Here is a 25,320-nt window from a genome sequence, read left to right on the forward strand (position 1 = left end):
AGATACTTAATTATTTCTCCCAAGAAATACAGCTTTAAAATATGTTGTGTCGTGGGTGAACTTGACATCCTTTTTAAAAATTACACCTGCTTGCATAAAAAATAATAAATGATTCATTTGTCTTGTTTTTTAGCTGCTTTTTTAATGTTACTTATTGTCAGACATTGAATGCCTGCCTCCATTTTGATAAAGGTCGGTGGACTGAAGACAACGGACAACAATGCAGAGAAGCTTTGGTTGGCCCAACTATTTGTAATACTTTCTTTTTAACTAGTTTTCAAGTACTGATTTACAGAATCTTTTTGCACCACTGAACAGGGGAGGACCCATAATGTAAGATTTAGTGGCATCTAGCAGTGAGGTAATAGATTGAAACCAACTCGCCTCACCCTCCCTTTCCAAGCCATTAGAATCTACTGTGGCTGCCAAGCAAGCGAAAAACATAAAAGGCCAAATCTTGAGGTAGTGTTTGGTTTGTTCTTTCTGGGCTACAGTAGAAGCATAACCTGCCATATTCTGCAAATAGATCCACCAAAATTTAAGACACACTGGACCTTTAAATGTCTCAGCTAGTAAAGATATTTTTAATGTGTAAATCAGTTGTTAGGAGACATTTGCAGTCTGACTTTGTTTTATTTATATATACACGTGCAGTGGTGTGTGTGTCAACTCATTGTCGGAGAGAAGAGAACAAGAAAGCGAGGCTGGAGTATCAATGCTACAGAGAATGAGCATTGAAAGCATGTCAAATATTCAGAATTGATATCGCTAAATATTTTTGACAATGCTAACATGTAAATATACTGTGAAAGATGTGTGTTTTACAGTCAGCAGTACATTTTGCAGTTTAAAATTGTTGGAAAATATTCAAATATTGTAACCAAACCACAGCTATTAAGTCATTTACTTATTGGTGTCACATTTTGTAATTTCAGGTATATTGCTCTATTTTCGTGAAATGTTATTTAAAATTCTCAATTTATCAATGAACCAAATCCAGTGTAACTGCTGTTACTACAGCAGGAAGATGCATAAACTTGTGTTATGATCTGCATATTACTGCACATTACTGGTGGACCAAAATCCAGAATAAGTTTGCACAGACTGACAATTATTTGTTATTGTTCAACAGTCAGAAGCAAATTTCAACCCATGAATGTAGATAAAAGATGAAAGAGCCGACCATACATGTGCTATTAATTCACCGTGGAAACTTGATATTCCCTCAAAAGGCAAAATATTAATCAAAGTGCATCAGACGTATGATTTGCATTCATTACTTCATGTACTTATATCAAACATCAACTTGTCTGACGCGGTATCAAAGAGGCTGGCAGTAAACAAACCAATCATCATATCAAACAATTGTGTGAATGGAGACAACGGGAGGAAGGCCTGTCATGTGGGCAGAAATAGAAACGAGCGCAGATTAAAGTGAACGAACCTCTGGGAGATTCATGAGGAGACGAGCAGAGGAGAATTATGTTTTTACACGGTGGCTTTGATGGAGTGTGGTGGGAAAGATGGTAAATCCCTGCAACATACTACAATAACTAAGAGACCTGGACTGAATCTAAATTCACTTTAGACCAAGATATACAGTGCAATAAAAATAATTTATTAAAATGCTACAGGATGAAATGTACTTTATGATACAGGACAATGGGGTTCATACGCTTCTGAATAATTTTATCTGCTCAATGGATCATTAATTCAGCCCTGACTTACACTTTTAAAATCAGAAAAAAATATTTTGTGAAACCATGAAAAAAAAACCCCACACACCTTTTATAATTAAAGAAATGTTCCACTGTTTGAATCGTTTATGTACCAATTTTGGCATTTTTCTAAACCCGGTAAAGAGTTACAAATTTGGGCAGTATTCATACCGTACTTAATGGTATTCATTCAGATATAAGCGTGGTCCAGTCAGGATTTTTGGGGGTAAAAGTTGAAAGCAATATTGGCATATACTGATCACTGATCATGGAGTGTATTCATTTATTGTAGCTTTTTTTTTGGACATGGAGAAATGTTATACAACAATAACTGAGCTTCCTCACATTTTGATAATATTTTTTAATAGAAGTTTCTAAATCTGCCCATGTAGAAATGAATAGGATATTGCAAGGATTTTAGCATCTAATTATTGAAAATATAGTGACAAAAAAAATGATGAAAGATCTATTTCAACAACAAAAACAGATAAAAATGAGAAAATTTTCCGTTTTAAACAACCTTTGTGGCCATTCGACCATAGATGTCTGACTTTATGAGGTGCACTTGAATGCACCATTAAGTCCCTGTCAGCACCCACATCTGTCTTAAACTGCGACGCAGATAGCAGAAAACAGAAGCAGCACGGCCATAAAAATGTGGTAGACTCATTTTTTCAACTATTTTGGCACAAAAATATACCCACCAGTGTGGCGGATAGATTTCCCAGATTTACTCCCCAAACGGACCCACATTTTGAGGCTGGCGGGTGTTAATTTCAGACCCTGCCACTTCATCCCCTGATCAACTGTTATAATCAGCCTTTATAGAGATCACAATAAAACGATTTAGAACAAATATTCCTCAACAATGATCAGTGGTCGATCAATCTGAGCACCTTTACACACCAGTCATGCCTACCAGCTACACGCCCACAAAACCAACTACACCTGCTAAGTTGATATTGTACAAACATTTTCATCAAACAGCGTTTTTCAGCTGGCCCAGTAAATCCAGTCTTTGCTGTAAGATAATCATTAATGTTTCCACTGCTGCCTGTCTGCAGGGAATAACTGGGCTGACCTGCACTACTGTGGTCCTACTTGGCAACAAAGCTGACTGGGGGCCAAATCAGGACACTCTACTCCCTCAAGCAAAGCTGAGACTTGGAATAAAATGACTGGCTCAACACAAAGGCGGCTGTGCTGATGACTAGGGAGAAAGCGCCATTTTTAAATGTCTCAGCATGTGTAGCACTCAGTACTTCTACTATAGCTTGTGGGAAAAAAAAATCACTGTATCATGAAGTTTCTCTCCCATGTTTCTGTTTGAACTTTTATCAAATAAAATAATGTAAATAACATTTATTTATATTAATAATTAATATGTGTAATATCAAACAACCTCAAATTCCAACTGCAAAGCACGTATTTTCTCCATTAACATATTTTTTTTGTCTCAGAAGAGCTGCACTCAGTTCTTCTCAGTCAGCTGAATCATGTGACATTCAGCCAGCAGCGCAGTTTTTGCACAGTGGGCGGCCAGCCATGCAGCATGGCATCATTCCAGCCACTGGTGCTGAAGACCAGCACAAGTAGCTGTTTAGCTACTGCTACCAGCTCCAAGATGAACTGAACTGAATGCCAACGACAGTAGTTTCTATGTCCCCTCCCCGCGTTTGCCTCTCAAAGGGGAGATAAAGAAGTGGCACGTCACGTACGATGACAGCATGTGCATTTTTATATATGTGACTAAGTTACCATGTGGACAATCTGGCGTGATCTAAACTGGCTGCAACCACAAGACACTAACAGAATTTGCATTGTGATGATTATTCCTTTTACTATTAAAGACATGATGAGGTTGATCAATACTAGAGGATTTTTTTAAGGCTGCTAGAAGGTTAAGTGACATCCTCAGAGGCTGCCAGTGTAGGCTGTGTTAGTGTCTGACTGTTCAGTCTGCAGGTGTGAGAAACTGCATTATCTCCGACTGAGAAGTTAATCTGCATCGGCTTTTCATTCTTTTGGAAAAAAAAAAATCTTATTGAGAGAACAGCATGGAGACAGGCAGCAGTAAAGATCAAAAACCCACACAGTCAGACAGAAGATAAGAGGAGCAGGAGCAGGATGACAGCTGGGGGGTGGAGCGGGGGGGCTGTCACAATTCCACAGCATAGCAAAAAGTGAGAGAGAGGGACAGAGAGAGGTAGAGAGGAAGAGCGGGAAAGAGAGGAAGCGACAGATGGACATGGAGGAGTGGTGTGGCGGGTGTGTGACACATACTTGGCCTCGTCGACCACTTCCACCTCTGCCTGAGCTGTAATCGGAGCGTTGGAATGAGCTGCCAGCGGATCGTCTGCGTTCAGCTCCCCGTTGGTCGAGCTGACCACCTGTAGTACAGACGGGTGTTACTTCAAAAACGGTTGAGACGTTGGCCAGAATCAATGTGAAAAACAGGTCCTGCTGTGATGGAGAGCTCTTCTGGTTAAAAACCAATTCACTTCACTTTTATCGTCTCCTCTATGGAAACAACAACAACACATCAATAACACAAAAAGCACATAAGTGGATGTGTTTTTTTCCTGCTTGCATTTTGTATCCGTAGCCACTCTGGGTGTTATCAGTGTGTATTGATGCATGTCTGGGTGCCTCTCTTTGATACTATCACAGCAGTTTAAAGCAAATTTGTTAAACTCCATCCATCTTTTTGTTTCCATTGAGGACTAACTGTCAAGTTTAAGGTTCTTCAAAACTCTGCACTGCAATATCAGCAAACTGCAAAAGCTTCAGCCTTTAAAGGGATGGTTGGGGTTGTATGAGGTACTTATCAATAGTGTATTATCTACAGTAGATGGCAGTCGATACGCCCCCAGTGTGGAGATGCAGCAGGGGTACCAGCATGGAAGCTAAACAATGTACTGCTGTGGACAGGTTCAGCAGCAAAGTGTATTTTAGGCACTTCAATACAGGTCCTCTTTAAAATAAATCATTTTATGCCTACGCTTTATTTCGAATATGTTCTCAACTTTACCTCGTTGGGCAGACAGCATTTTCTGATAGGAAACTGCCACTATAGAAGCCAAATAATCACTCTCACTAAAGCAACCAGACTCTCTAAGAAAAATCACACAGAGCATAGGAGTTGCTGGACCAGCGCTGCCTTGATTTGTTAGTTTGTGTATTTTGTGACTTTGGTGAATCCAAACTAAGCTTTTAAAACACCTTAGTCACAAAATAACATAAGCAACCTAATTGATTGAGGCAGCTGCAGGCCAGGATCTCCTTTGTTCTGTGAGGAAAATTGAAAATGATTTTGCTTAAGGAGCCAGGCTGTGTTGAAGAGGATGATACTCGCCCTGTATAATGGCAGATTATTTTCTTGTCAAAAAAGGCTGTCTGATTGTAAGGTAAACCATTGAAATGTCTAGCGTACAGCGACCTGATCCCCAAACTTGGGGCATGGCGACTGCTATTTACTGTAGGTAATATACTGACAATGGATAATTACCTCATCCTACCCCACTTAAAAGGAAATTCACATAGCACGCTCATGTCTGTTTGGTATCATAAGTGAGGCTTTCATTCACAGTATGTTTAAAATGTTGACATCTAACCACAGATCTATATGAATTAAAATAATTTTGACTTTTGAAATTCACCTCCCTGCCCATATACCAGTACAGAGGAAAACTTTGTAACAACACGAACCTTTCTCAAATCAGAAAGACACAAGATGAACAATAAGACACAAAACAAACAAAAAGACACGACCTGCTAAAAGACAAATTGTTGATTGTCACATTCACCTGTAGAAGAAATCACATTATAATTATTGTAAAAATGTGTGTTCTGTGTCCATAAGTGTGTACAGTGCACACCTTAGCCAACTTAACGCCATTCACTTCCATTTATGTTGAAACAGTGCATAAAAATCTCCAGGAGATGAAGTTGCTGGATGCAGGAAACGCAATATTTTTGTATGTTGTGACTACTTGTTTACTTTCAGTAAGATTACTGCAACCACCACAACCCATTCAACTTTGCACACATAAATCAGAACTCTGTTTTAGAAGAGACCAGAATCATGTGATTGCTGGAGGTAACGGAGCTACTACAAGTGAGCTATTCTGTCTGCTTACCAGCATGAATAAAAAGTCTTACAGATCACCACCATCTGTGTGGGTTCAACTTCGTGTCACACTGAGTTAATATAGATAGATATAAATACATTTTTGGTATCAAGTGATGTGAAGAAAATTTCTTTGATTGGATTTCTATAGTTTTGTGCTTGGGATTGCCTTCTTCATTGTCAGCTATTTCTCCAGCAAGACCTTCTCAGTGTTGGTGTTGAAGTCTTTACAGATTGAAGAATATCAGGTAAAACTGTGTGATATTGGAACATAACTGTGTAGCTTTCAAAAGATAGACAAATACAATATGTTGGAGGCCTGGGTGATAAGACAACAGCAATATGTATCTGCAATAGACAATAAACAGGTGTATTGTTGTATTCAAAATAAAGCTGTTAAATTTAACCTGTTTTCTCCTTGTCTTTATTAGAAACTGGTCATTAAAAATGATCGATAATTATCTTTATTACGTGGCTTTGTTAAGTACTCAATTCTGATTGGTCAATTACAGCATTCTAAGGACTGTTATTTCAAAAAGCAGACTATTGCTTTGAATAACAGACCACTGCTATGGGCACAGTTCTGATCATAAGACTCTGCAGGGGCTATAAAGTAATTTTAAAATCAATAACATAATTTTTAAATTAATGTGTCAAATTATTGATTTTTTGTTGATTTTTAATAAAGTAAGTAGTCATGTATTAAGCAGGATAATGTAAGGTGAGCAGGTGAAGCCATAATTACGAAATAAACCCCTCTGGGGGGATTCAAGACCCCTCTGTGAACTCTGTCTGGGGTCGTTTCCCAACAATGTCCCACTCATTGTACATATCGACTGGAATTACACATTTTATTGTTTATTGCTTTAATTTTTCAGCTATAATGCCCAGCCATGATATGTTTGCATTAATATAAATCAAAGACAGTCTATACAGAAAGTTAACTGTTTTAACCATCTTTTTATATAAACTCATAAATGGAATTAAATCCACAGCAGTTGGTATATTGTAAGATAACAGAATAACAGCTAAGCTTGCTAGCATTGCTAGACTCCAGTCAGAGCTTGAGAGACGCGTTTTTGCCAGTGACAAACGAGCCCTCTGCCTTCCTAACATCGTGATTTAAAATCTTTCTGTGTTTGAGGTAGTGTCCCCTCAGAGCTGTCACAGAGTTGTTACCTAAAGTTCGTTTTTGACATGTGGAGGAGAAAATAAAAAGAAACTGTCGCTGCTGTTTGTGACACTATTTCCTCATGATGTCTGCATTATTTTCTTTTTAACACACCTAAGCTCTAGACCCAGCAACAATATCATCATCCATTGCAATCTTTCACTGTGGACATTGTCATGTGCCAGGAGACCCATGTATAAATAACGTGGGTGAAATGCCTGTTCTATGCCTGGCAGCTTCCAAATCTCCTAATAATGTCAACATGAGTGGCAGTGAATGGCATTTAGTAGAATAACCAGAGATCTTCTTAAGTGTACACTGTACACACCTATGCAAACAGAGCTTGTTAGACACCGGGACAGTCTTGGGCAATGGCAAGTTGTCAAAATTACACCAGGATGTTCCTTTCAGCATAATGACCCTTTACGACTTAAGAGCATGCACTTAGCCGACTAAGCCAGATCACCCTGCCATGCAAGAGGCTTCTTGATCTTGCAAGGGATGTCCAAGTGCCATGAAGAGTTGTAGGACCTAAGATCAAAATGCCACAACCAGGGCTGCTGTTTATAAAGCTAAAACCACATCTTCACCATCTGGGGTGGGTGGCACCAGATGACATGCATATGGTGGTGCAGAAAAAATAACATTTCCCAGCCAGGGGTAAAGGGGTGGGGGAGGTATATGGTTGTAGATCTGTCTCACACACAAAGCTAAAATACAAGACAAATGTCATATCCTGGTAAAATATCTGGTATATACTGTTGTACATATGAACCAGAAATGACAGTAATTAGAAATACCAATAACATTCAGGAAATACCATTAATTTCTGATCAATTATATTTTCTTGAGATGAATAAAATATTTTAAAATTGATAGTACAATTTTATCTCTTCTGTATAACCTGGGAAGTACATCTGAAAGTGTATAGTGTAAAAATAGCCTTAATTTAATACCAGCAACAAAAATTAAACAAAGATTGGCTTAAGATATGAAAAAGTTTTATGATACACCTGAGTATTGTTAAATTTTAATCCTTAAACATTTCTTATTATTCTGTATTCTATCCTATGAGACAGATCTGACTCCATAGAGTTGGGTGGGGGCTGTTGGTTGATCAGGTGAGGGGTGTATACCTGCACTGAGCCCCCGTGCCTGTCCGCTGCCAGGTGGGAGGTCAGATAGGAGGAGTTTGCTTGGCGTGTGGGCTGCACCTCCCATGCTCCTCGTCGATCTGAGACCGCTGTCTGCTCAGGAGTTGGGGGCATCGGTGATGAGGGATTGGGGGGGGGGGTGCAATGGGAAGGGGGGGTGGGGGTGGGGGAGTGATGGAATAATTGTATTAGGAAAGATGGGTGTGCGAGGCCAGGTACCATGCAAAGCAGCATGAGAAATGGAGAAGAAAAAAAAATGTAACAAAATAAAAGAGTGAATCAAAATCAAAGCAAGGCTTCAGCCAGAAAACTGAACCAGAAACTAATGAGTCTGAGGCCAAACGGAGGTAAGCTCTTAAATCTCAGACTTTGGCCTCAATCTCATTACTCTTAAATAACACACAAATCTAAAAACCAAAAAACCCTGAAGTATAGTACAAGTTCTCTTCTTAACAGCAATTAACAACAGTAATCAAAGCACCAAAGTGTAGAGTACATTCCACAGTGAACTTTTCTCTTCTTATTCACCTTATATAATCTTATAAAGAGAAAAAAACATTGTAAGAATTTGAATCACAGCTCTGAAACCACAAAAACATATGCAAGGGTGAACTGCAGTCGCTTGGAAAACCTGGCAAGAAATGTCATCAGTGTTATACACCTGCACTGACAACTACTCTTATGGTCTCTCCTGTTCCATCTGATACAAAATCAAATAATTCCACCTTCACCATCCATTAGTCCATCTCATTTCAATCTAGTACAGTAAGCAAATGATAATAAAGCATCATCTCAGTTATCTTCATATTTGTGGGCTGCTGTCAATCAGTAGAATGCAGTGTTCTGACATACTTCAACAACAGTCCACCCATAATAACTATACTGTTCACTAATTTGTCCCAAACAAGAATATAGAGATAACTGGCATTAAACACCATTGTAACTCTACATGCATATTAGCTTTGTCTGGTGACAATGATCCTGACAACTGAAGAATCCTGAGTTGTTAAACATGCCGTCTTACAGTTTCCCTCATTCGCAGGAAACGTTTAAGGTCACACTGAGACCAAAGCTGTATTTCCACTACATGGTACTCGCTTTTTGTATTTTCACTTTGTTTTTCCACCGCAGGTAGTACTCCCTTAATGTAGGTGGAGCTGACACACACACACACACGCTTTGGTTTTGAGAAGCTGTGGCCTTCATTCATTCAGAACCTGTAAACTATACTGCACATTTACTGCCAAATTCACAAATTCACTGCTCACCTTTTCCTCTGCTCGACTACACTTAGCGCCACTCTTTGCCGTTCGCTTTCTCTCCCTCAACAACACATTCACCACACATACTGGAGGCTCTGCTACTCTTATGCTGAGATCCAGTCAAAGTCAGTGGTCAGGATTTCCAACTTCTGACTTCAAAGCGTTCCAGGTGCACAAAGCCAAAAGTAAACAAAAAACGTGGCTGACTGTGACAAACTGATGTTTCTCTGGCAAGTGTGCACACAATTGAACTCTCAGCAGTGGAGCCTCCTTGCATAAACAAGCCAGAGGAGGGAAAACGCTGCATGAGGTAACAGATATCATTATACATTTTATTTTACGGCACCTAATAACACTGGTAGTACTGTAACTCACGCTAATTTTCATTATCAATTCATCTTTACTATCCCTTCCCAAAAAGTCAAGGTAATGTCCAATGACAGAGGAGTAAAGAAATCACAAAATATTCATATGTGAAAACTTTAAAGAGAATTTTGATATTTTGTCTTAGAAAATTGACTCTAAAAACTGATTACATTATTTTCACAACACTTTACATGTAGAACAGGTTTTACTATATGATAGCATGTTTTATTTTAAGCTTTCATGGGTGCTGCCATTGTTGTGTGATGTCAGACTACTTCTTCATGACAGCAGGATAGATAGATGAATTTTCAAGTAAAATCTGTCTGGAACATAGCTTTATAACAACAGATATGAAGGGATGATGTTCCTTTGTTCATCTGCACTTCATTATTAGACCACAGCATGGATTTGTTGCTTGATGGTAGCTTGGCTATTTAAAAAAACTGGGTTTGTGCAGGATGTCCCTTCCTGTGTGACCAATCAGTGGTCCACAGTCACCTTTTAGTCTAAGTTCAGCTCACTTGGAACCTCAACCAAGCTGATACCAAAAGAAAAGTACCAGGTACTATCTAAAACCAAAGCAAAACCAGTCGAGTCGAGGCGAACCATGCAGTGGAAATGCAGCTTTGTTCTCTGTTGACATGTGGGGTGGTACTCAGAAACACCGAAACACACATTTCAAGTTGTGATGCACTGTTTCTCTTGCTTTCACTTGAAGCCTTGCAAAACACACACACGTAAACGCCCACTACTAATAACAAAACCCGGCGTACCTGATTTCTAATTGGTGCGTGCTGTGAGGGCCGGTCTCTGTGAGGATGGCTCTCTCTCGTGACAGCAGATGCTCCAGAGTCTATATGGACAGACCCTACTGGTGTGGGCTGAGTGGAACAAAAATCAGTTAAACACTGTGCAGTCAAGCAGCTTGCTAAAAACTGCTTCTCGACTTAAAATGTATCTTTTAACAGTTTATATGCATTACTTACTATCTGTCTGCCAACCCAGTCATAAGTGTAGTCGAAGGTATATCCTTTTCGCTCAAACAGTTCAGTGAACAGAGTCCTCAGGTATTCATAGTCTGGCTTTTCAAAGAAGTCCAACCGTCGCACATATCGTAGGTAGGTGGCCATCTCCTCTGAATTACACAAAAAGAGAAAAAAATAATGGTTTAGGCTTTATGGCTATTAGAACTCTAATTATGTAGTGGGATTACATTTCAGAACATTTTATTTGGAAAACTTGCAAAAGAACAGGTCAAATCACAGCTGATATCTAAGTGATCATTTTCAATCATCAATGTACCTGGGAAGTTCTCACAGAGGACCTCGATGGGAGTGTTTCGTTTTGTGTCTCCGATCTTCTGGTATCGTTCTTTCAATGTGTCGGCCTGCAGGAGAATCAACAGAAAGACACATGAACCGAGTCTGATGTCCAATGAGCATTGATCAGTTATTCTTAATAAGTTCCTGATTTCTAATACAGACTGATTAAAAGAAACTTTTAGGACCAGAGTGTACACTCCACCGGGTTACAAAAACTGAAAACTGGTTAAAATCTTATTGAAAACACTGATAACCGAAGTCTTTATATTTACATTTTCTCACTTGTAATAATTCTGAATTTGGAATTTAACACAAAACTGAAATTCTGAAATTGTTCAGAAACAGCTGTCAATAAAACAATCATACTGATCTAACTGATCATGATTTCAAGGAGACATACTGTTACCAAAGCATGTCAGCTACTTGGCATACCTTTAGTCCTTGCCATGGTAGACTCCCACGAAGGAAATACATGAACATGTGGCCTAAGGCCTCCAGGTCATCTCGCCGGCTTTGCTCTATATGAATACATTTGATAACATCTGAGCGCCAAGCCACCTCACACAATAAACACTTCTGAACAGTACAGTAGCAAAACATAAACAACAACTATGAAATGAATCTCACCTTTTCCTAAATGCGTATTGATGGACATATATCGAGCAGTGCCAGTCAAGCTCTTATGCTCCCGGTATGGAATGTGTTTTTTGGTCTCGGGGTCGATGTACTCTTTGGCCAGGCCAAAGTCAATGATGTGGATAATGTGTTCCTTTTTATTCCCTTGCCGTCCGATGAGAAAGTTTTCGGGTTTTACATCTCTATAGATGAGGTTTTTCGAGTGCACATACTCCATTCGAGAAATCTGATGAGAAAGAATACAGCAGAGTCAGCAAAAAAGAAATCTGATCCAACCACAAACCTGTCCACAAAGTCAACAAAATATGAACCAAGATCTCAAAATGACTCAAAACTGACACTTTGAGTGACAGTTGACAACTGCAACATGTCAGTCTTTTCAACAGCACTGCAATACAGTACTTCCTGAGTAATTGATTGAGCATTGTTACACATTAAAGGGGCACTCCATCAATTTTACAGTTGTCAAGTCTGAGAAAATGGCTCGAGTGACATCACCTGAAACATTTCAGCTTGGAGACTACAGATGTATGACAGAAGCCTTGGACAGGAAACTGGGGAGGTCAAGTTTGAAAGACATAGGTATATACTCGTCATGGAAGGTCTAATGAAAGATGCAATTGAGCTGCATTATGGGAAATGTAGGATCCAGCGTTTCATCCATACTCTTGACTGAAAGTCAGGGTATCTTTGCTTCTCCAGTGTCAATTCTGAACATTCTGTCTACTGCAAGTCCCATAACTTTATGAGAATTAACTAGTTAAATGCTGGAGTAACCTTTTAAAGACATCTACCAAAAGTGAACCAATTATCACTGTAAAATCCTTGTTATTATATTACACTAGAGCTCTGTTCGCACAGGACTTGTATTATCAGGGGACCTCATTTAATTCTGACATTAACACATGCCTGTGTTTCATGCTGGGCATTTACACAGGATATGCAAAGCCTGTATTTTATAGGGCTGGGACAATACACTTATCTCCCAAAATACTTTGCTTTTTTAAGACAAGACCATGAGAAAAAGTTGAATCATACACTTCTAGAGACTGTATAATGAGTCCTATTCCCCAAAGCAATGCACATCACGTTTGTCAGTCTTTCTAAGTTTTATTTCAGCAGCATCATTGCTATCCTGCTTATAAAAGTAGTAAATAAAATACTTTATGAACCTCAGCTGTTCCTGCTCATAAAGCTAGTGCCATAAGAAAAATAATAAATACATGAAGATGTTAGGCCAAAATAAACAGAGCCCATGTAAACTGCACACAGCATTAAGAGCCTTTGCATGAACATCATTCAAAAATGAAACTGAACTTTGAAACTGCGAATTTTGAGTTTTGTCCCTTTGAGGTTTCTGTAGCTGGTCAGTAAGGAGCATTGAAGCCAGAGTAGCAGACTGAGTTAACAATGTGACATCAGCAGCTATTAGTTTGTTTCAACAGATCAGAGGAAATATATGCATGAAAATATGAGCAGACATGTTGTTGTATGTTAAGCATGTGAAGTAATATGGATCAGTTTGTTAAGATAATGTTACTGTGATTTCCATGCAAATTTTTGTTAGCATGTCGATGAGCATTCCCATTATATGTTAGTATCTAGCTAACAGACTAAGCACTAGTTATTTAAAGAAATCAATTCAGCAGGCAAAAAAATCAAATTAGGAATCGTGAAGGTAAGAATCACTTTACTTAAGACAATCATAACATTAATTTCAGTGCCTCCTGAAGTTGCATTTACAATTGCTAATGCTGTCTTGATAATTCTTGACCAGGAAAGAGGCAGAAAAAAGGCACAGAGGAAAAAAAAAAAAAAAAGTAAAACAAAAACAAACAAAAAAGATCCCAAATTACAAAGATGCTGATTCTAATGGGACTCATCACCTCTGTGCTCAGTGAAATATGGTCGGTACTTTGTGGTGAACTTTTTACTTTACAAATTTTGCACTTGGCAGACTCACAGAATTAAGATCATAAACGACCTCCACAATTATAACAAATTACTATAGGTTCCCAAGTAATAGTCCTATCAGAATAGGGCTTCAGGCTGCAACTAATGATTTTTTTCATTATTGATTAATATAATCTATTTGAGTAATTTTACAATTACTCATAACTACAACTACAGCATATTAAGTATTATTATTACCTGGTAAATGATGAATCATTTATAAAACAGTCATCAATTAATTTATGCTGATTGGCCAATGATTAATTCACCATGCTGCACAGCTACCACAGTGGCCCATTACTATCACACAACAAAAGCCTCAGTTAGTGGTTTGAAATTCTGGCTCAACACCAACAGAGATGCACAATCATCCTGCAGGGACTGACGACTATGAAAGTGCCAGCAATTAGAGTCAGAACAACAACATGTTAATAGATGAGTAATTTTAACCAAGTGCTCATAGCTAGCTGTTACCTTCCAAGAAGATATTTGTAATTGACAGGAATAAGAGTTACATAATGGAAAAATTACTAATGGTGTGAGTAATAAGATCCTTTACTCGATTTGATCTTGAGGGCTTCCTGACACCCTGAAACACTCTTTCTGAGTGGGAGTATAAGCTCACAGCACTTATTGTGGCATCACTTATTTGTGCCAAAAACTAAAGAGGAGGATCTACATGATCAATCCAGAGGAGAGATTGGCTGAGATGCAGGCTTTAGCAACTTTGACTTGCACAAAACCATGCTGCTTATGTTGTGCTGTTTTGTAGGTTTCCTTACAAATTTGCAGAGGCTATCTGTATTACAAGAGCACTGCAGATTTTGTGCTGACAAAATGAAATGCTAGAAATTTTGAAATGTCTGAGGCGCCTAAAAGACTCAGTCAAACCACCCTCTGAGCTGCTCAAACTTAATGAGATTCAATGATGGCTTTGCACTTCTTGACAGCTTCCAGTCTACCTGACTCTGCCCAGTAGCACATACTAGACAGATTGCTAATTTGCACACTGGGTAATGGGAGCCTCTGCACTGGTACCTTGCCTTCCCTCCTGCTCTGTGGGCAGTGTTATGCAAGTTCACACTTCACATGAGCTAACTTTAAGTTTGGTTCACATACATCAAAATGAACTAGTTCATGTTCATAGTTCATAATTTAGAATTTTGAACTTAAGTTCAAAGTCCCAAAAATGAACCTCTTCCTTCCAGGGATGCTGGAGTCTATATAATGATGATAATAATGACTTCTTTCTATTAACTGAATGGCCAAGATACCTATAGTAATCAGCAACAATTTACAACAATTTGAGATTGCGATTCGAAATGTAAAAGTTCAATCTTGCCGCTGAAAACAGTTTGATAAAACATTCCACTGTCTAGCCTTTTCCAGAGCTTTCAACTGTCTTTCACAGTTTCTCAGTAGTCAACTGAGTGAAATTAAGTTGTCAACTGAACGAACCCCATCTGTAGAGAAAGACTGAGATGTGTTTGACAGCTGCAGCAAAAAAAGTAGGCAGTGGACATGTTGAGATTTGTTGTCAAAATTCCTCAATCTGTTTCACATCAAAACCAGTCCAGTAATTCAAGGGGCAAAATCCCTGCAAGACTTTCATTTGAAACATCTGCAGGAAGTGTTGAGGTTAACACACCTTGGCGTCATGATGACATGGCAATGTAACAATGAATGAAACAGTGACTGGGAATCCCATTTGTATTAAAGCCAGGTTCACACCAACCAAGTGTTGAGCACTGACGTAATAAATGCTGTGGTAAACTACACTAAATTCACCATGCAAACTATTAAAGTACAGCTACCATGTTTGTTTTTTTTACATGGACTTCATTTGTTCAACAAACAGCACCCACAGTTATTTTAATTAGCCATTACGTCAGAGTGAATATTAATGTGGTTCTGGTTCTTTGATCCATTGCCTGTTTTTTTCCCACACAAATTTTAAGTAGTAACATTTCATCAGTCATAATAAGTGAGTTGTAGCTTTTTTAACTGTGTCATATTAATGTCTTTTGTGCCCAATGAGAAACTCTTCTCTCCCACAGTTAGCTAAGAAAGTGTTTTCAGCTTTGTGGCAATGAATTTCTACAATGATTCAGTGGCTTTGTAAATTGTTTGGCATAAGAAACAGGAGAAGTGTCTCAACTCATAAAGGAGCAGTCCCTCCTTAATTTTTAGTGAAAAATTCAAAATGATCAAACTGGGAGAAAAGTGTTTTTTGTTTTTTTTTGTTTGTTTTGTTTTGTTTTTTACAGGGCAGCAACAAATAATGCTCTATACTCACCAGCTGAATTGCTATCATTAAGACAGTCTTCAGTGAAAAGGTCCTGTCACAAAGGTCAAAGAGGTCCTCTAGACTTGGGCCCAGCAGTTCCAGAACCATGGCGTTGTATTTCCCACAGGGGCCGAAGTAAAACACCTGGGGCACGCCTTCAGCTGAAACACAAGACGAAAGAAATTAGACTTATAAGAAACAAAGGTCCAAGCTCACTGGACACAGCTGCACATCCTCACATTTGTCAAAGCAATCTAAAGTCTTCACTGTTTAACTATGTGTTTGCAAGTGCATCAAAGACATGAAAGATCACCGTTAACCTCTTAGATCACAAATAGCAAACTGTTGGAAGAAAAACAAATACTAGTTAGTAGGAAAAAAAAAAAAAAAAACAGATTGTGCCTTCAATTTGTTGTAAACACTAGTGGGAATTCTGAGAGTTGGGGCCAAAGTGTTTATTATTCTTGTCTTCTTTGACTAATGATATTTCTAAGTTGGGTCCAAGGTGAACCGTAAGAGGCCTCAAACTGGTCAGACAGGAGGAGGGGCAACGCAAGGTTACTGGGGACAGAGAGCAGAGAAAGCTGCTAGGTAAACATTAACCCTAAAGTAAAATACAACACAGCGCCTGCCTACTAATAGAACTGTGTCATTCCTCTACTGCAGGCTGAAAACTAATCTTTTCACTGCCTCATATCACATCCTCCCAACTGAATCATATCCTCTCTGCTCTACTCACTCTAATTGCTCCAAAATCCCTTCCATCTGTCACCTTGGCTCTTATTTTACTTCTTGTCACTGTGCGGTTTAGTATTGTCCAGTCAGTATAATGCAACAGTAATAATGGTGGGGCCGGTGCTCTGATCTTTGTACTCCTTCGTATGGGTTGTTTGTAACACCGGCAATCTGGGATCTGAAGCTCTGTGTGCTGTCAAGATTTCTAGAAAAGTGTGTGAGCTTAATGCCTAAAATTGTAATGTACAAGGCTGGCAGAATGTAAAGTGTTTTAACTTTTCCTGTATTCCTGCAGTTTATAATGATATTATCTAAAAAGGATGCAGAAGGGGGTTCTAAATTTGTAACCAAAGCTTCACCATCCTGCACACATAGTATGAAATTCCTAACATTTTGCAGGATTTCAAGTTTTTTGCACATTCAAATCCCATCAATTTATAATTACTTGTAATTGGTAAGATCTGTATCCTTTGCTGTCTTCCTGACCAGATCCTGAACTTTAGTTTCAAAGAACAGGAAATCAGGTCAAACTGTTAATTGCCTTCGGGGGAGCACGATTCAAAGTTTGCCCCTGCTTTCTGCTAGTCAGAGTCCTATTAAAAAAGGTCCCCTCAAGAAACTTCAAAGAAATGCTGCCGCTTCAATCATACAGACCTTGCATTTCCAGACTGCTTAAGCTGTGCCCAGTCCTTGGAAATTATTATAATTGCACAGAAGTAAAAAAAAAAAAAAAAAAAAGGAATGTCCTGATTGCTTTTCATGTCCCTGATCCTGAAGCCAGTCCTTTCATATCGAGTATCTGCTGACTGCAACATCAAAAAACTCTCTGTGAGGTAGGCTAGTATTACTGTATATACAGTAGCTTTGTTTTTCATGTGTCAACTTGGAGATGTGTTTATGTGTATGAGTAATATACTTAATGAATCTGACAATGGCAAATTTCTACAAATGCGGACACTGTTTTCATTATAAACAATATGAAAACTCTGACATATCCATCACCTTATAAAGTTGATATGGAGAACATGTTAGCAAACAGTTGCCTGCACACTGCTTAAGACATCCAGCAGACACAGAGCACACATTCATTTATTTGTGTGGGCACAAATCAATCCACAACAATCAAGAACATCAACCGCCACAAACTGATTTTCTGTTTTTAGAGCTGCTCCCCTCTCTCAGTTTGTTTCTGGAAGGAAACCAATATTTGCAAAACTTTAACAAGATTTGTACTTGTTTCAATTAAAATTATCACTCTTGCAAAATTTTTGGTGGGTCTGGGGTTCCCTTCTAGATGTGACCTGCTCTCTGTCTCTCATACTCTCTCACAAACTCATGGCAGCAAACCTGACTGCGATTAGAATGATGACACACTCAGTAGTGCAGTGTTTCACATACACAGATTTTGTTTGAGCTGCAGCTCAAGTAAATTTAATGACCTATTTTGGCATTTTACATATTTTCTATTTGTCCAAAAATCCGGTGATCAGTAAACAATCTCTCCTCTCCCCCTCCCTCACCTGTTCACTCTGCTTTGTGGGAAGAGTCTGACAGTTACATTGCACAGACTGAAGAGAAACATGGAAGACAGAGAGTCTCCTGTTTAATGTATATGTCCACTTATTGTTGTTTTTTTTTTAGTGCAGCTGGTTGGTGTCGATGTCAGTCAGTACCAATTTGGTTTCGATCATTTGAACTGGTGACTTCATTAACAACAAGCCTCCTCCAACACGCTGCGGAGCGGTTGTGTGAAAAAGGAATTGTAGGTGAAAAAGTCTACAACACAAGTTGTATTTTTTTGGGCAACTTCATTAAACATCCTGCTAATGAAGTCAACAGATCAGACACACACAGGGACTCCCAACATTCCATCACTATTAGCAACACCATTCACATTACACATAGTCATTTGATCCGTAGTTAACATAAAAACATCAATCAGAGCAGCTTTAAGATGAAATTTGTAATTCTTTTTATTTATCTCCCAAGACTAGATCTGGTACATTTCAGTTCTCAGACCTTAAAATATTTATATCTGTTTATGTACAGGTTTGAAGAACATATTTCCTTCTGTACACACACACACTGTCAGCCGACAATATCTTGGTTGTGTGCTCCGTCCATTCATGTTTTGTGTGCCATGACGAAAAGAGAGCACTCCAAGAAATCAGTTGGCACAATAAAGTTTAGTGAAGGGATCAAATTGCTATCATAAAGTTATTATTCTGCTCAAGTAGTAGCTCAAGTCAGGCAGAGACTGATAATCAGAAAGCTAAATATTAATACTAATCCTGATGTCGTGCCTTAACATATTAATATGAATATGCTGCTGAAGACATTTGACTTGCCAGCTGGGTGATGGGAAATACACTGCAGCATGAAAGGTGGCATAAATGCTGTCAGCTAGCATATGGGCATGTAGGAGTCATGCTGTGCTCCATCCTGTGTTTCTGGACACCATTATGCAGTTCTGTGGGTTGCTAATTGTACCATAGGAATGAGTGCCTTGAAACCCCGGGTGCCTGTGGGAGGCCTAAAAATGTGTCAGATTGGAGATGTGCTGTAAATAAGTGGATAAACGGTTATTCAATTCAAAACAAGGCTGGTCAAGCTTTTTACAAGCAAAGGCAAAGCAGGGATCGCAGAACCATCATTACCTATAACAAAACAGTCCTCATAATAAGAGATTGAATACACAGTAGACTCTAATTGCACAGAAAGACTCAACCTTTGATGGAAGCTACCAATTTTGTAGGCACCACTTTTGACTTCTTTCATCCAGTTTTCTTAAAAATAATGAGAGCCATGCCTGAGTGTAGCACTGACTTGGTCTTGAAGACATTTTTACAGCGTTGCAAGCGAGCAATCGGCATGCAACATAGACAAACAAATACAGCAGTTTCAACCACACTGACTGTATGCATCAGTAAGTGAAAGAGCAGAACAGCACTGGGTAAAAATCAGCAAAGTCTACTGGCCTCTATTTGAGCAACATTTTGCAGGTACCATGCTTCCAAAAGGCTCGAAATTGTGAAATAAACCTTTGAAGTTCAGTATTTAGTTCATGCTGGGGATGATGTCTGCTCAAATGTAGCTCAAAAGTTACAGACTGACACCCCAGTCCCCACAAACACAACAATATCTGAGTGCAGAGCAGGCCCGGGCAATAAAACAACAGTCATATGTATCTACAATAGACATTTCATCAATAGCAATATGAAAATTGTTCAATAAAATGTTCAATAGTTTCACTCAAATGCATTAGGCAAAATGCAAACTGCCCTGAAAGCATATAATCCTATCGCTCGATAATGGAGTGACACACAAACAGGTTATCATTTAGCAGCTGTGTTGTTCAACTGCACCATCGACACGTGACACAACAGAAACAGTGTGGAGTGAGAAAACGAGTGCAGACAGTGAGGAAATAGTTAATAAAAAAAAGAAAAAAGAAAAAAGTCAGCTCACCAGGCAGTAAGGCAGTTGTTTTGTTGCTGTTGTTTTTAAAGTCTATTAAGATTATTGCCTCTGTGCCTTGATAAATAAAGTGGTTAATTTCAAAGTAAGATGGTTAAATTCACAATAAAGCGGTTAAATGTCACTTTTTTCTCCTGGTTTTAATTAAAAATAGGCCATTAAATTAAATTATCAAAAATTACATATGGTCTGATATTAACCATTTTATCACGAAAATGTTCAGCTATATTACCCAGCCCTGATCTAAAGTTAGCTTTAGTCATTTTAATGAAATTAATCTATTAATTATACACTGACGGGCATTGCTATTGAGACTGTTAAGTCTTGATTTCTTAAGCTCAACAAATAATAGACTTTATTCTGACAACTGTCATTTATATTTTCAAATTTTTTTTTAAAAAAGACAGTCAATATGTTATCAGGTAGGGGTGTAGGAAAAAGATTTTGGAATAGAAATTGGGACGGCATTAGCTCAGTCCATATGGACTTGGCTTAGGGTGGCCAGTTCAAGTCATGTTCAGCTTGGATCAAAAGTACGGAGTGTGGACTGGTAGCACAGAGACGTGCCAGTTCACCTCCTGGGCGCTGCCAAGGAGCCCCAAACTGCTTGGGGTGCCTGATTCTGGGCAACTCCATCACTCTACCACCTCTCCCAATAACTGCGTGTGCATGTGTAAAAATTAACAATGCTGTGAATAAGGACGTGGATAATAAAGTACATCTTTTAAAAAAAAACTGTAGCCTGTTGTTACTATCTTCCTGTTCTAATTATATAAAAAAGCTATTTTTTTTAACTCAGATTTTATGCATATGGTGGTGTGTTCTTTATACTGTGACAGTTTTCATAAAAGTAGATTTGGAAAAAAGCAATATCTCACCTTGCTTACAATACCGTTTTATATCGCAATATACTGAATCATTACCCCTGTATCATGAAAATTCTTGCCAATACACAGCTCTATTATCAAGCGTGATGTAACGGCTGATAAGCTACGCTTTGAAGTGTTGTTTTTTCATTTGGATACACACTGGACCCTGAAAGTAGGTGGGGATGGGGAGAAAAAAAATCATGGGATTCTGCCTGTGATTTTGATTATTACAACTTTAAGCTTATTGGCATCCATTTTCAACTTAATATTAAAATTGTGATACACCCACTAAGAATATACTATATTGGATCAATATATTGGACATATACTTACATCAGCAAGTCTGTGATAAGAAAAGAATAAACCATCAGTGTAGAAAATATATTGACAATGGTTTTATAGACTTTCACAAAAATATCAGTTCTGTCAGCCATCACATAAAATAGCCGTCCTGTGTAAAAGGACCAAAGAATACATTTTCCTATGGATTACTGTAATCTAATAGAGGTGCTGGCTGTGGTCCTTTACAACAAAAAGCAGAACAAGATGAATGTGTGATGAATGAATATGACTGAAAGGCACTCGCCCAAATCTCCCTGCACACAACTTTCTGTGTGTGCAATTTTTCAACCTGCTGTCAAAGACCAGATCTTTCTCTGGACTCTGATGAGAGACGTCCTGAGCTTGGATGTTTTATTTGGACCATCTGGTAGCAGTTTTTTCTGTCATTAATAACTGATTCATCACTGTGACAAAAAGGGTTATAGAAATTCACTCTAAGTCTATTTTTTACCTGCCATGTTTAATTGTTTTGTAATTCTGTATTACATGTTCAACGTGAGAACAACACTGTGGCTCAACAAAAAAATGCTACAGAAAGATTAAGGAGAGCGATTTCTTCATCCATGTTGACAACACCGAGTGTGTTTTTTTAACTAACAGGAAAAAAAACATTGTCTATTACAGAAATAATAATTAAGTTGGGATTACTGCGTGCTGCACTTCTGTGTGGAGTTCGCATGTTCTCCTCGTGCCTGTGTGGGCTTCCTCCCACAGTCAAAAGACATGCAGGTTAGGTGAATTCGTGACTCTACATTGACTGTAGGTGTGAGAGTGAAAGTGTTTTTCTTACTATATATAGTGTGTTAGGCCTGTGATAGACTGGCCACCTGTGCAAGGTGTATCCGACGGTATGACACTGCAAATTTATGACAGGTGTGTTTTACTGCAAAATTTGTGGGATGGAAGTGGAGAGACAGGCTATTCATGTTGGGTCTGCGTTGGCTCTACAGAATATTTTATGCTTCTTGTGGAATACAGCCAGCTCCGCCCTCAGATCAAGTTTTGTGCACTATGCTGATCCACTTTCGATTACACTCCAGCCGGTGATTGGTTGCTGGAAATTAATTTCTGACAGCCGTATATGCTGGCTTGCATCAGTTCAGCGGCCGCTTTCCTTAAACCTGCTCTGCCAATTGTCAATCTGTCAATTTGTTGGCTGGATCATTTGACTAGTGCACTATTCATTTACATTCTATGAGTTACAGAGCTGCAGAACCAGCAATTCATTATTACTGTTGCAAAATTCATTTGGAATTAACTGTGAATTCTTTAAAACTTTGCTGAAAGGACAATTCACTCCAAAATCAAAAATACATGTTTTTCTTGTTACCTGAAGTGCTGTTTATCCACCAAGACTGTTTTGGTGTGAGTTGTTGTGTTTTGGAGATATCATGCGGCGAGATGTCTGCCTTCACTCAGATATAATGTAAGTAGATTGCACTTCTTGTGCTCAAGTGCCAAAAAATAAATTTAAATCAATCAAGAGCAATGTCTTTTTCCAGAAATCATGGCACAGGGACTCAAGATATTCCACAGACCTTGTTGTTAGCAGTTTCATGTAGGAACTACTTTCTCTCTACCACACTACACATGTCATTAATGTTAATATATCCTGCACTACCACATGCATGAGCCTCTCTTCTATGAGTAGATGTACACCTCCTTCTGCACAGTGATTCACTCGGTAGGTATAGTTTGGTAGGAAAAAAAACAGTTCGTACATGAAACTGCACACAACAAGGTCTGTGGATTATCTTGAGTAACTAGGTCATGGTTTCTGGAGAGACTTTGCTGATGAGTTTTTCAATGGATTTTTTTTGGCACTTTGAGCACCATAAGCTAAGTGCCATTTTGCTCCATTATATTGGAGAGAAGGCAAACATCCCTACAATCAATCTCTCTTAAACTTGGCAACTCACACCAAAACAGTCTACATGGATAAATAGCACTACAGGTAAGAGGAAGAATGTATTTTATTTGGGGATGAAGAGTACCTTCACAGAACAGAAAATCTGCAACCACGAACAACATGATTGTCAAAGTTAAAGAAAAAAACAACACTGCAAAAGAGGGGTGGGCATTGCCTACCAAATTGGCATTTGACGATGTCCACAGTGAAACACTGCAATTAACAATTATATCATTGCTGGGTCTTTGTCTCTGCACTCTGTGTTTAAGTGTTCAAGCATGTTCAATGGTATTTTTAAACACTAAAAACATTAATTTCTTCAGTGCCCATGAAATACTGAAAGATAATGATTTATCTGTGCCACATAGCCAAAGTAAAGTTGCAAGCTTCAGACTTCAGTCAATTAACAGCATAACCTCAGCTTTATGTAATGCATAAACATTTCATGTTGTAAAATGTCTGACTGTTATACTTGATCATGTTTCGCAAGGAAATGTATATGATAGTCATTAGTCATCGTGACTACACAGTCTGAGGCCAAACTGACAAAGACGTTGTTATGTAGCACTGAAATGTTTTGTCAAGCCTGTGACTAAAATGGGAGATTATTATCAAGTTTGTGCAGCTTTTATATGTGCAATATCTTTGAAATCTCTCCCTTAATGACATGATACAAATAATGAGACCAATAGTGTAAAATTTCAAAACCCTGCTCTCTAGTGTCTCAACATGCTAAATTTTTTCACCCGAAGCAAAACAGTGCACTGACAGAAGCTCTATTCTTAATGATGCATGTTTTCGCATTAGTGGGAACAGATATCCCGGATGAGACCTCCGGCTTTTCCTTTACATGTTTGTAAAATCTAGTAAGCTGTGTCACTGTGGGAAATGTTTACTCGTAGGGACTGCAATGGTCACAGAGCTGGTGTAGTGTTTCATGATGAGCTCTGGCTGCCAATACCTTCAACAGCTCAATAGTGTCCACCCACCCTTGAACAAACCCTCTTGATCTACAAAACCGTCTTGTCCTCAGCACAGTAATACCTCACAGTCTGCTGTCTTGTAAAACCAACGCGGCAGTCAAAATGTTATTAAATGCACTGACGAATACTCTCGCATAAAATATGGGAGGAGATGCATGATTCCTGATTGAATCATCCTCATTAATACCCAGCGACAGTTGGTTATGCACCAGATACAACACCTGATTGAGCATCTGAGTCAGACCACATTAATTCATAAAGACCCTGTCGCACAGACACCGTGACAACCACATTGGCTGGGAGGAATGTGGCACAGCACACAGCCAAGAAGAAATGAGGTCACGTTATCCCATCTGGAGGAGAGGACAGAGGCAGGTTAGTACTAAGAGAGGCAGACCCACTCTCTAAATATTTAATGAGTTTCCGCACAGTTGGCCTTTTCCAGCCCTTGCCTTTGCAAAACAATAGCCATTATATTCCCAGTCTGGTTATCATATACGCATGTAGAGCTCCAAAAAGCACATCAAGGACCAGACATCACAAAAACATGGCTTTTATTTTCCATGCCTCACGTTAACACTGTGACTTATTTGTAAGAAAAAAAAAATCTTAATTAATAATTTCCCAGGCAGCATGATCAACCTTATCTCTAATCAATCACAAGCTCCAGTTTAGGTGTATTCATGTGACTACCAGGTCAATATATACATTATTATTTTAACCATTTTACCAGAAGAGCAACGAACAACTACTAAAAAAGATTTTTCTATTGTTCCATTGTTTCTGGTGTTCCCACCCATTTCCTCTAGTACCAAGACTAAAAAAGTTTTCCCTTAATTTATTTCTCTGTTGTAGTCATTTAATCCTCTCAAGATTCCTGTCAGTGGTTGTTGTAGCAGGGATGTGTCAGCAGACCTTGACTAATCTTTTATGACAAACTGAGAAATTCTCGAGGGAGTGGAGTTAAGGGAAGAGAAGACGAGAAGCAACTATTATTGCATTGTCCT

At 38.7% G+C, this 25,320-nt stretch overlaps 1 protein-coding gene across 4 annotated transcripts in view; it reads right to left on the minus strand.

Annotated features, from left to right (window-relative positions):
* The window catches only part of csnk1g1 (casein kinase 1, gamma 1), a 44,251-nt gene that overhangs the window by 4,477 nt on the left and 14,454 nt on the right, over positions 1–25,320 (minus strand). For 2 of the 4 annotated variants that reach the window (XM_084738856.1, XM_084738935.1), the window contains exons 5-12: positions 16,008–16,159; positions 11,750–11,984; positions 11,555–11,640; positions 11,103–11,187; positions 10,787–10,935; positions 10,574–10,681; positions 8,155–8,265; positions 4,002–4,108 (exon numbers count right to left, since the gene is read on the minus strand). In XM_084738856.1, the coding sequence (XP_084594982.1) occupies positions 4,002–4,108; positions 8,155–8,265; positions 10,574–10,681; positions 10,787–10,935; positions 11,103–11,187; positions 11,555–11,640; positions 11,750–11,984; positions 16,008–16,159 (1,033 nt within the window). The remainder of the gene's footprint in view (positions 1–4,001; positions 4,109–8,154; positions 8,266–10,573; positions 10,682–10,786; positions 10,936–11,102; positions 11,188–11,554; positions 11,641–11,749; positions 11,985–16,007; positions 16,160–25,320) is intronic. The other 2 variants (XM_084739012.1, XM_084739084.1) reach the window with 1 other exon arrangement.

Source organism: Lutjanus erythropterus, chromosome 1 (assembly GCF_056507025.1).
Source record: "Lutjanus erythropterus isolate fLutEry1 chromosome 1, fLutEry1.hap2, whole genome shotgun sequence".
Taxonomy (NCBI): domain Eukaryota; kingdom Metazoa; phylum Chordata; class Actinopteri; order Lutjaniformes; family Lutjanidae; genus Lutjanus; species Lutjanus erythropterus.